The sequence below is a fragment of the Amphibalanus amphitrite genome, unplaced genomic scaffold, assembly GCF_019059575.1.
Source record: "Amphibalanus amphitrite isolate SeventyFive unplaced genomic scaffold, NRLGWU_Aamphi_draft 002212F_arrow, whole genome shotgun sequence".
Taxonomy (NCBI): Eukaryota; Metazoa; Arthropoda; class Thecostraca; order Balanomorpha; family Balanidae; genus Amphibalanus; species Amphibalanus amphitrite.
Window position 1 is genome coordinate 25,994 of NW_024883702.1, and position 12,422 is coordinate 38,415.

The window sequence follows — 12,422 nt, forward strand, 5'->3', positions numbered from 1 at the left end:
GACAGACATTGAAACTTTTTATGAGGTGAGGTCACTTCAAGTGACCGGGTGACCTGACCTTGAATGACCTTGGTCTGAAATTTTCACAACATGTGTAGAATTGATGTATGATAAGGTGTACCAAAAACGGCGGCGCTCCGCGCCGCCGTTTTTGAGATATTCGCGAAAAACCGCAAGGGGGGTGTTCAAACACCCCCCCCCAGCAGGGCGCGGGTTAATCAACTGCCAGCGTCAAATATCAAACATCCCTTACCTACTGTGTGCAGAAGGACACGAAAATAAATTAATCATTCCGTATCGTATCATCACGCCTCCCCTCACCCCACCCCACCCCCACGAACACCACCAGACCCAGAGGCTTAGCGCCAACATTCTAACCCGTCCCATGGACAAGACTCGTAGTTGCGGCAGGTGTATTTTTCTCCCCCCCCCCCTCCCTGAGCATCTGACTGTCCATCCGGCGCTCGGCGCATCCTTTCAACAACCGCGCGACGACACCGGGCGACGGGCGTCTCTGGCGCATGGGCGGGGTCAAAGTTCAGTAGTCGCATACCCCGTCGGCCTGGTTTTGTTCTCCGCCAGCTTCGCTTTAAGCAGGTGCCTATAAACTTATGTTATTTGTACTTCCTTGATAGAAATTAATAGGCACATTGTAATGCTTTGTTTAACCCACAGAAAGCACGGACATGAAATCATGCTCATCGCTGGCGATGGCGAGAGGAATATTCGGCCATAACGGAGAGGGTGGAGGGCTGGAGGCATGCACTCAAGTCCAGACAATGAGACAGTGGCAACAGTAAACACCTTGAAAAACGTTTGACTGAATAACAATGCTCCAACAAGCTAATTTTGTAAGCAAGAAGTCTCTGCTTGCTTCCAAATAGCCACCGAAATTGAATGAATATCGCCGAATTTGGTTGCTGCTGTTCTAAATATCGTGCGGCCGTCTCCAATCTCGAACAGCATCGCCGAAATACAATGCGGACACGCCGAAACCGGGCGTCTTTTGCTGCTGCGCCGAAATTAAATGCTCTAATGCCGATCACCGCTATAAACGGCCGACATGCAATGCTATACTGATACATAGCCTTGCGGTATGTCTACAAAGAATCCGCTAGGTCTAAAATGGACGCGCACGTACCGAAATAAACTGACAAAAGGTGTAGATGGTGGATGTTAACAGCACACTAAACCCTGCCGAGTCATGGATTTCCAATGCTCCTCCCCTTTTCCCTCATGCGTTACGCTCCCCGTCACGCTGCGTGACAATGACCTGGTAACACCCCGTGACGGGGTCAGGATCTCAGCTTCAGACCATCGGGACTCGTTGGAAATACAGTGGCATTGCTGCTTGGGACAGACTCGACACTCTTTTTTAGTGTTAAGAAATGTGTAGAAACCTTCCAAATGAGCAAAAGCATAATCCCATAAGTAATCAATCGTTTCAAACCCTGGGCGACGAAATGAATGACTGTTTTGGTCACCTATTACACAAGTAATGAGTGAAGAAAAGTTTTGAGCCTTATGGTCCGCCATGCGTTCACATCTCATCAATTTTAAAACCAATTGCACCTTCCGAATATTCAAGATAAAGAAACGGTCATCGGTGCAATCTTTGAATGCTGAGGTTTTCTGCAGCCTCAGACACTCAATAGCCACATTTCCCTTCAAGCCATAGAACCACAATTTAACACAGTAATTCACTGCCTGCCTTGCCCACTTCCCCAGCCATTTCCCTGACCTTCGTGCAGCCTATTGAATCGTGACTGAGGCATTGTAGCGCAATCTACCAGCTGGCTGGACCACAGCGGTGCGTTCACAGAAACTGCACAGGAAACTGTCAAACGTGTGATGCAGGAAGTGACGATATTTGAGAAGGGACTGCTACAGTGAACAACGGTGAATGGATGGTGGGGCGACAGTTGGATTGACTGTGGTTGAATGTTGAACCGACAATGGTCGACAGTTAGATCGACGGTGGTCGGAACTCGCATCGAAGTGGTCGAAATTTGATCGACAGTCGTCAAAAGTTTGGCCAATAGCGGTCAACAGTGGACCTACAACTATTTACATTATGTCAATACTGTGTGTCGGTAATCTAAATTGTGCAAAGATACTCAGAGTTCGTTATCTGAACGGATCTGAATTAACAATCGCGGTTAATTCAGTACCGTCTGACCTCAGTATCGTTCAAGCAAGGAGCGATCCGTTGACTCAGGTGTTGTGTTAGTTCTCTGAGTAATCGAATGTAGCGCCGAGGAAATTGGATTGCTGATTTGCGGTGAGCAATTTAATTACAGGCGATGCATTTATCCACCGTTGCAACTGCACGATCGTGCAGAAGAAATGGAGGCATTTAATTGGTTCCAAGGAAAACGTTTTAGGATTGGGTAAGATGAGGATAGGATAACATCTAAGCTGACTAACGCTTCGTCATTCAACTAACTTTTGATTTGATCAACAAAGCATGCTTTATCGACAACATTGCAGACAGTAGCCAATTGATTCAACTGAAATATCAAACAGTTAAATAATAAAGTCATAGACTTTTAATTCGTTAAGTGCTTGCTGAATGTAAGGCATTTATTTTAATCGTTTAATTGTTTTTTAAATGACCTCCTTACAAAATTATACTTTTCATTCATGTATTTTTGTTTTAGATGAATTTTCGGCCACGGGCCATGATCACATTTATGCCAAATATGTGACATTATTTGGCATTGACAATTATTTGGCATTGATGTGATCATGGCCCGTGGCCGAAAATTCATCTAAAACAAAAATACATGAATGAAAAGTATAATTTTGTAAGGAGGTCATTCAAAAACCAATTAAACGATTAATAAAGTCATAGCTTAATTGGATCAGCACACACTATTTCTAACGATAAACGGTCATCTTCGCAGCACACATGGCGTATAATGGTGAAGCTTAAAGTCATTATAATGGCTACACATACTCATAATTCCACATTCTTACAAAACGTTAGCAAGCTCTCAACGAGCACGTTAAATCTCCGCCGTGACTAGCACTAATCGGTTACACCTGCACGCCTAATCCCACCGAATTAACAGGACCACCTGTCGTGTTCTTTTCACGCTGACACAATGAACATGGTTTAACTGACAGTAACACAGAACTCTGAGGTGCCTGGTTAATGGTTATGACGCGTGTAACACATGTTTGTAAAACGAAATAGTTCTACACTTAAATACTTCTCACGCGGTCACTTCCACTCCCTCCCATTTAACATGGGAAGTGGCTAGATATTATTTATTCAACCAAAGATAAGGCTTATCTGGGTATTTCTTAATCATTAAGATATGATAACCCGATTGAACCACAATGCAATGTCGGGTGCTGAGTGTAGGTAGTCATCAAGGACTTACCCGGAACCATCAATTCCCAATTTAGCCTATCAGATAGAAGGTGTAATTACAACTTACTATCACTGTACATGATCGCTGTTGACCGCTGATAATTTCATGCAAACAAACAGGGGACACATTGGTGCATCAAAAGGAAGAATGTGATATAGAACGAAAAGTTTATCATCTACACGTCAGAAATGTGTTCATCAGTCAGTAAGGCCGTCTGCATGAATATATTTTTCATCTGTACTAGTACTTTGATGTGCAGGCAGCAGGCTTCAATATGTGCTCAGTTTTGTTCCTCTGAAATTTGCATACTATTTTTTTCACACTAAATTCCATTTTTTCACACTAAATTCCAAACAACACTGAACTATTTCACCTATATGGGTGAACATGGAGAATTGCACGTTAGTATCATTAGTCCGCGAATGTTTTTCCACTCTAACCTCTAACGTCAAAAAGCGTGCATTGTAGTTGTATCTATGTATGTACAATTACAATAAATCCTCCGGTACTTACCACCTGACGCGCCTTTCCGGCGGTGAGTCCCGAGGTTCCCGGCATCTTCAATGTTATTCAACCTTCTAATGTCCTCCGATATCAAACGCAAGCTGCCGCTCCCCCGGTCCGACTTGCAGTAAATATGATAATTTGGTATAAAACGGATGACCGATCTTCCGTTGACCTGAAGCTGCCAATATCCCAGCACCAAGTGCAGTTGTTCTCTTGCTGTCTCCCAACAGCTGATACTTGCTGACCCGCAGCTCCTGCTGTCTTGTTAGCAGTTCCAACTATCCCCTCTGCTCCTCAAATCCTTTGTGAACCTTCTAAGCACCGCGTGGGCAGCCTCCAATCGGTAGCGATGCCAGAGCTGCGTCTCGTGCGCCGCCTAGAACTGAAATGTTCGCTGCACGCTACCTCAGCGCCGCGAAGCCTATAGCCACGCTTCAGACCGAAACGACGGCAAAACGGAGGGCATTGCGGAAATTCGGCCCTTCTTGCATGGCGTCTGAGCCAGGTGAGTCACTGATGGTGGCCTGGGAACGGCCGGACCACGGGCAACAAGGGCACAAGTCGGCGACGGCTCGCCGAGCGGAGGGATTTGGTTGGTAGAGTTGGGGCGGGAAGAGGGGTGAGTTTTGTCGGGTTTGTGGGGGTTATTAGTTGCGCTGGTGACAGATTGAAGCAGGGGCGGATCCAGGAAAACTCCAAGGGGAGGGTCATGAATCGTAGTGGTGCCCCTACCTATACCCAAAATTAAAAACTCAACGGATTTCGTCCACTTAATTTTGGTGGTGCCCCCATTTTCAGTTTTTTATTTTTTTTTTAGTCAGTATCTTACCTCTTACCCACAACCACATTTACCAATTGTAAGCAAGTATATATGAATGTGTTATGTGTATATATGTTGTGGACGCTGAGTAGTGAGTACTTACCAGGAACGTTATCAGGTAAGCGAATCGTTGTCAGTCCGACGAACTTGACCCTGGCGTCTAAAGGGTCTGTCCTTGACACTTCAGGCTTGTCAGGGGCACCAGTCCTTCCAGGGACACCACAAACCTGTCAGGGGCACCTACGGCCTTGTAGGGGCGCCACAGGCCCGCCAGGAAGCAGGGGCACCACACGCCTGCCAGGAAGCAGGGGCACCACAGGTCTAGCAAGTATACACGACAGGCCTGTCAGGGGCACAACGGGCCTGTTGGGCCCATGAGCACCCCTAGGGGCAGGGGCACCACAGTCCTTCCAGGGGCACCGCAGGCCTGTGAGGGGCACCAGCGGCCTAGCAGGGGCACCAGTCAACACAGGCCTGCCAGGGGGGCACCACAGACCTGCCAGGGGCACCAGAGGCCTGTCAGGAGCACCACCGACCTCGCAGGGGTAACTTGGGCCTGTCAGGGGCACCACGGGTCTGTCGAGAGGCACTTCAGGCTTTTCAGGGGCACCATAGTCCTCTCCGGGCGCAGGGGTAGCAGGGGCATCAGAGGCCTGCCAGGGGCACTACAGGCCTAGCAAGGGCACCACTGTTCTATCAGGGGCACCACGAGCCTGTCATAGCCAGGCATCTCAGGCTTGTCAAGGCCCAGGGGCACCACAGGTCTGTGAGGGGCACCAGCGACCTAGCAGGGGCACCAGTCAACACAGGTCTGCCAGGGGCGCCACAGACCTGCCAGGGGCACCACAGACCTGCCAGGGGCACCAGAGGCCTGCCAGGGGCACCACAGGCCTAACAAGGGCACCACGGGCCTGTCAGGGGCACCTCAGGCTTGTCAGGGCCCAGGGACACCACAGTCCTTCCAAGGGCACCGCAAGCCTGCCAGGGGCACCACAGTCCTTCCAGGGGCATTACAAGCCTGTCAGGGGCACCAGAGGCCTAGCAAGGGCACCACAGGCCTGCCATGGACACCACAGGCCTGCCAGGGGCACCACCGGCCTTGCAGGGGCGCCTCAGGCCTGTCAGGGGCACCACGTGCCTGCCGGGGACACTTCAGGCTTGTCAGGGGCGTTACAGTCCTGTCAGGGCCCAGGGGCACCAGGCCCGTGGTGTCCCTGCTAGGCCTGTGGTGCCCCTGGCGGTCCTGTGGTGCCCCTGTCAGGACTGTGATACCCCTGATAGGCCGGTGGTGCCCCTGGCAGGTCTTTGGGCCCCGGGCCTCAAGGGGGGGGCCATGACCCATGTGACCCCCCCTTGGATCCGCCCCTGGATTGAAGGCAGACAGTGTGACAGGTTTGTCACGGTGCTCGGTGGCTGGTAGATCACGTGACAGCGGGGCACTGAACCCGTGGTTAGAGGAACAGGCTGAGAAAGATCACAGAAAGAAAGAAAGATCAAAGAAAGATGCTAAAATGAGCTCACGCGAGCTGAGAGGAAATGTCCAGTGAAGGTGTGTGACAGTCAATCTGAATCAATATCGAAGTCAACCTTCAAAGAACTCGAATAATCAAAGTTTGCATTTGCTAGAAAGGTGCTTTCTCACCATTCACGAAACTATTGCTTCAAACTTCAAAGCCTTTCCATAATGTTACGATTATCATATTTCTGTTATCGATATGCTTCGAATTAAGTAAAGCTTGGCCCAGAAAAGCCCAAAATGAAAAATTAACCATGCTCAAGGTCATCATGAGCCATGACATGACCGTAAAAAGGTCATGCTGCATAACAGCAGTCGACGACTGGTACCTATATTGTTCAGCAGAACCTACATGTGGTCTTTTCGTTGCGCTAGCATGTCTTAATCAAAAATCATAATTCATATTCCAATATCTTACTTACATTGCCATTGACCTAAATGACCTAGCATGACCTGCCGGGTGATCGCTGGCCATCAGCTGTACTTTGTCCATTTTGTATGGGTAGCTAGGGCCGAGGGCGGTTCATACATATCGTTACGGAGCGAGCGAAGCGAGCGTAGTCTTCCGTCGGAAAGACACCCACTAGGCAATGCATATCCATGTGCCACAGTTGGGGTGCTGCTGCACGTGCGCACATGCAGGGGTCGATTCCAGATCTCGAGAACGGCTGAACCGATTGCGCTGAAATTTGGTACATGGTTAGGGAGTAGGGACCGATTAGTAGGGTGCCGTGAAAAAGTCAGTTGGCACCCATTTTGCACGTCCGCACGTGCAGGGTGCCGCTTCCAGATCTCGAAAACGGCTAGGCCGATTGCGCTCAAATTTGGCACATCGCTAGGGACCGGTTAGTGGGGTGCAGTGCACAAGTTTTTGGAGGCTTCCCCTCGCAATCCCGCACGTGCAAGGCCCATCCACTCTCGCTCTTTCCGTTGGTCGCCCCAAAAGGCGTTTTACTGGTACTAGTGTTTAGTTCCTTCATAAAATTCATCTCAATTAAAAAAATTAAAATACAAGTATATAGATGGCGACAACAAAAGCAGACTAATTAACAACCCTTTCCACAAATCTAAGACATATAAACCACACATAACCTCACTATCCTTCACTCCAGGGAACAGACAGATGTTCAGATTCTCCCAAAAAGAGGGATTTATGCATGTCCCTACAATGACAGCTGGTAAGTAAACAATATTTGCAACATAGACAACATATTTACGAGGCCGACTCGTACGCGACCCGTTTAAGGCCACACCCAGCCCCTCCCTTTCATTGTTCCAAAGAGCAGACAGGTAGGTATGTCCCGTCGCCATCAGCTGCACAACTGAAGCACGTCGCCCCCCGGAAAGACGAGGAACTGAGGCGCAGCAAAGGAACTGAGACGGAACGATAGGAACTGAGACGGAACGATAGGAACTGAGACGGAACGGGGCGCGCCGGAACGGAACAGCAGCGTGACGTCACCGGTGAACTGATGACCGCGCCGATAGCGGCTGGACTGGAAGGGGGAGGGGGGGGGGGGTGAACGGGGGGACTAGAGGAGGGAGTGAATTGAAGGCTGAACTGGAAGGGGGAGTGAACTAAAGGTTGAACTGGGGGGGGATGTAATGGAGGGTAAACTGGGGGGAAGGGGCTGACCTGGAGAAAGGAGAGTGGGTGAACTGAAGGTGAAGTAGGGGGTTAACTGGGGAGGTGAACTGGAGGGTAAATTGGGCCCTGGAGATGAACTGGAGTGTGCACTGGAAGAGCTGCACTGTTGGAGCCGGAGGCCTGCATGTTGGGGAAGGTGAAATGGAACCGTCTCCACTGATCGCTTACCGGCATGATGGCTCTCCGAATTCTGACAGGCCGAGTCGGGCTGTTCTCGTGCGCTGATCCTGCTAATCCCTTTGATCCGCTGAGCTCTCAGTTTTTTCTGATGAGCTGATCCGCCGGTCCGCTTGCCTTCTCGATAAGCGGCTGATCCTCGATTTTGCTGGTTTGCCGAGCTTGTAACTAATTACCGCTAATCGTGTGTATATCACTGACTTTTCTAGGGTCGTAGTAAGCTTCTCTAGCTAGTTAGTTAGCTTAGCTAGTTAGCTAGTTGGCTCTAGTTTGTGAGCTTAGTTAATAGTTAGCTTCTGCCTAGCTTTATGATTCAATATTTACGACACGTTTGGGTACCGAACCGAAGCTGTTGTTCAGCTAACGCACCGCACAGAACACTTGCCGTAACCTGAACCACCCTCACCAGCCCAAAGCCACCAACAGAGTCGTCGGAGACTGACGCGTCGGAACCGACAGTCTCCTCCGACGCGACTCGGGCGGTTCAGGAGGGGGAGGGGGTACGGCGACAGAGGCGGCACCAGTGGACTGCCGAGAGGAGGCGCAGAGAGGAGCCGGGATGAAGAGGGTTTTATGAAAGGCGATGGACTGAAATTCTCTCTTTCAACTACAGATAAGACCCTTGCCTCGCCTCTGTCAAGTTTCATTCCCTCCCCCTCGGACCCGACCCTTAATCTGCCTCTGCCAGCCTCCCTTGATCCGCCCCTGTCAGCCTCCCTTAGACCCAACCCTTGCTCCGCCTCTGCTCAGCACAGGTGGCGAGCGCGACGGGAACTCTACGACAGCAGACACCTGTTGTGATGGACTCCTCCGCGCTCCCTCAGTCCCGGCTGAGGCTGCATCAGGTGTTTTTAGACGTCGCATTGTCCACGGTCCATAAAATTGTGCTTACTTCGTTGACATATGTGAGATACACTTTAACCCGCGCCCTGCTGGGGGGGGGGTGTTTGAACACCCCCCCTGTGGTTTTTCGCGAATATCTCAAAAACGGCGGCGCGGAGCGCCGCCGTTTTTGGTACACCTTATCATACATCAATTCTACACATGTTGTGAAAATTTCAGACCAAGGTCATTCAAGGTCAGGTCACCAGGTCACTTGAAGTGACCTCACCTCATAAAAACTTTCAATGTCTGTCATAGCTACACCGAGTGACCGATCGCTTTGAAACTTTCAGCGATTGCTAAGAGCAATAGCATGTACAAAATGTATATCTCAGAATTTTGATATCGATGACCTAAGGTCAGGTCAATTTTGCGACCTCCCCATTATAAGTCAATGGGAGAAAATTGAAATGCGCCTCTTTTGGATGAAAGACGTTATAAACACTCCCAAACACCGAATTACAAGTGGTTTAGACACACTGAACTTGAAAATGGTGTCCGTGACCCTTGTTTATGCCCTGAGGTCATCTTAGGTCACGAATGGTATCTAACAGTTTTTCGCAAATAACTTTTGATAGAGGCATGCTAGAGCGATGAAAACGCCTTAGATGTGTTCAGCTCGACGATACGGATCTACTGATATGCAACATGACCCTTTCCGGTCAGGTCATGACCTTGACCTGAGGTCAAATTTTCAAGTTGACCTTTCAAGGTCAAGTTATAGTTCATTCGATGCGTCTTGACGAGAGGAACACGATGCCGGTAAAAGTAAGCTCGTACAATGCTTGGGTCAAAAGTTATTGCAGAAAAACTGTTTTCGAAAAAATCGGCTATTTTTGCAGTTTTTGCCCCCTGCAGGCAAAACCGTTGACGTTAGGTCAAATCTGAGAGAATTACTCAGAAAGGGCGTTAATAGGGCTATCGAATGCGCTTTTCCGCGGCGCTGTAGCTCTATTGGTTCCCGAGTTATACGTTGGCTTCTTGGAAATTTTCGACATTTGACCTGGAAATCGGCGAAATTTTGCCTTCAATGACCTCTGGTGACCTGACGTTTGACCTGACCAAAAAATTGACCGAAGTGATTTCGTCATTATTTTTTACGCTCTTTCGAACGCCGCCTGCCGCGTATCGCTACGTGGCCCAGGAGCCGAGTTACAAGGGGGGGTGTTCAAACACCCCCCCCCAGCAGGGCGTGGAAACCCCCAGCAGGGCGCGGGTTAACCCGCGCCCTGCTGGGGGGGGGGGGTGTTTGAACACCCCCCCTTGTGGTTTTTCGCAAATATCTCAAAAACGGCGGCGCGCAGCGCCGCCGTTTTTAGTACACCTTATCATACATCAATTCTACACATGTTCTGAAAATTTCAGCCCAAGGTCATTCAAGGTCAGGTCACCAGGTCACTTGAAGTGACCTCACCTCATAAAAAGTTTCAATGTCTGTCATAGCTACACCGAGTGACCGATCGCTTTGAAACTTTCAGCGATTGCTTAGAGCAATAGCATCTACAAAATGTATATCTCAGAATTTTGATATCGATGACCTAAGGTCAGGTCAATTTTGCGACCTCCCCATTATAAGTCAATGGGAGAAAATTGAAATGCGCCTCTTTTGGACGAAAGACATTATAAACACTCCCAAACACTGAATTACAAGTGGTTTAGACACACTGAACATGAAAATGGTGTCCGTGACCCCTGTTTATGCCCTGAGGTCATCTTAGGTCACGAATGGTATCTAACAGTTTTTCGAAAATAACTTTTGATAGAGGCATGCTAGAGCGATGAAAACGCCTTAGATGTGTTCAGCTCGACGATACGGATCGACTGATATGCAACATGACCCTTTCCGGTCAGGTCATGACCTTGACCTGAGGTCAAATTTTTAAGTTGACCTTTCAAGGTCAAGTTATAGTTCATTCGATGCGTCTTGACGAGAGGAACACGATGCCGGTAAAAGTAAGCTCGTACAATGCTTGGGTCAAAAGTTATTGCCGAAAAACTGTTTCCGAAAAAATCGGCTATTTTTGCAGTTTTTGCCCCCTGCAGGCAAAACCGTTGACGTTAGGTCAAATCTGAGAAAATTACTCAGAAAGGGCGTTAACCCGCGCCCTGCTGGGGGGGGGGGTGTTTGAACACCCCCCCCCCCTGTGGTTTTTCGCGGATATCTCAAAAACGGCGGCGCGGAGCGCCGCCGTTTTTGGTACACCTTATCATACATCAATTCTACACATGTTGTTAAAATATTTCAGACCAAGGTCATTCAAGGTCAGGTCACCAGATCACTTGAAGTGACCTCACCTCATAAAAAGTTTCAATGTCTGCCATAGCTACACCGAGTGACCGATCGCTTTGAAACTTTCAGCGATTACTAAGAGCAATAGCATGTACAAAATGTATATCTCAGAATTTTGATATCGATGACCTAAGGTCAGGTCAATTTTGCGACCTCCCCATTATAAGTCAATGGGAGAAAATTGAAATGCGCCTCTTTTGGACGAAAAGCATTATAAACACTCCCAAACACTGAATTACAAGTGGTTTAGACACACTGAACATGAAAATGGTGTCCGTGACCCCTGGTTATGCCCCTGAGGTCATCTTAGGTCACGAATGGTATCTAACAGTTTTTCGCAAATAACTTTTGATAGAGGCATGCTAGAGCGATGAAAACACCTTAGATGTGTTCAGCTCGACGATACGGATCGACTGATATGCAACATGACCCTTTCCGGTCAGGTCATGACCTTGACCTGAGGTCAAATTTTCAAGTTGACTTTTCAAGGTCAAGTTATAGTTCATTCGATGCGTCTTGACGAGAGAAACACGATGCCGGTAAAAGTAAGCTCGTACAAGGTTTGGGTCAAAAGTTATTGCAGAAAAACTGTTTCCGAAAAAATCGGCTATTTTTGCAGTTTTTGCCCCCTGCAGGCAAAACCGTTGACGCTAGGTCAAATCTGAGAGAATTACTCAGAAAGAGCGCTAATAGGGCTATCGAATGCGCTTTTCCGCAGCGCTGTAGCTCTATTGGTTCCCGAGTTATGCGTTGGCTTCTTGGAAATTGTCGACATTCGACCTGGAAATCGGCGAAATTTCGCCTTCAATGACCTCTGGTGACCTGACCTTTGACCTGACCAAAAAATTGACCGAAGTAATTTCGTCATTATTTTTTATGCTCTTTCGAACGCCGCCTTCCGCGTATCGCTACGTGGCCCAGGAGCCGAGTTAGAAGGGGGGGTGTTTGAACACCCCCCCCCCCCCAGCAGGGCGTGGAAATCCAGGACCCCCAGCAGGGCGCGGGTTAATAGGGCTATCGAATGCGCTTTTCCGCGGCGCTGTAGCTCTATTGGTTCCCGAGTTATGCGTTGGCTTCTTGGAAATTTTCGACATTCGACCCGGAAATCGGCGAAATTTTGCCTTCAATGACCTCTGGTGACCTGACCTTTGACCTGACCAAAAAATTGACCGAAGTAATTTCCTCATTATTTTTGACGCTCT

The 12,422-nt window shown here is 48.8% G+C and overlaps 1 protein-coding gene across 2 annotated transcripts in view; it reads right to left on the bottom strand.

Moving 5' to 3' along the window:
* Positions 1-8,503, bottom strand: part of LOC122376623 (tubulin alpha-8 chain-like) — a 30,956-nt gene extending 22,453 nt beyond the window's left edge. Inside the window, exon 1 of one of the 2 annotated variants that reach the window (XM_043356493.1) lies at positions 8,040-8,503. In XM_043356493.1, coding sequence (XP_043212428.1) covers positions 8,040-8,045 — 6 coding nt within the window. In that variant the 5' untranslated portion in view covers positions 8,046-8,503. Of the gene's footprint in view, positions 1-3,893; positions 4,281-8,039 lie in introns of those variants that run through there. The other variant, XM_043356492.1, reaches the window with a different exon arrangement.
* Positions 8,504-12,422: the final 3,919 nt, after the last annotated feature.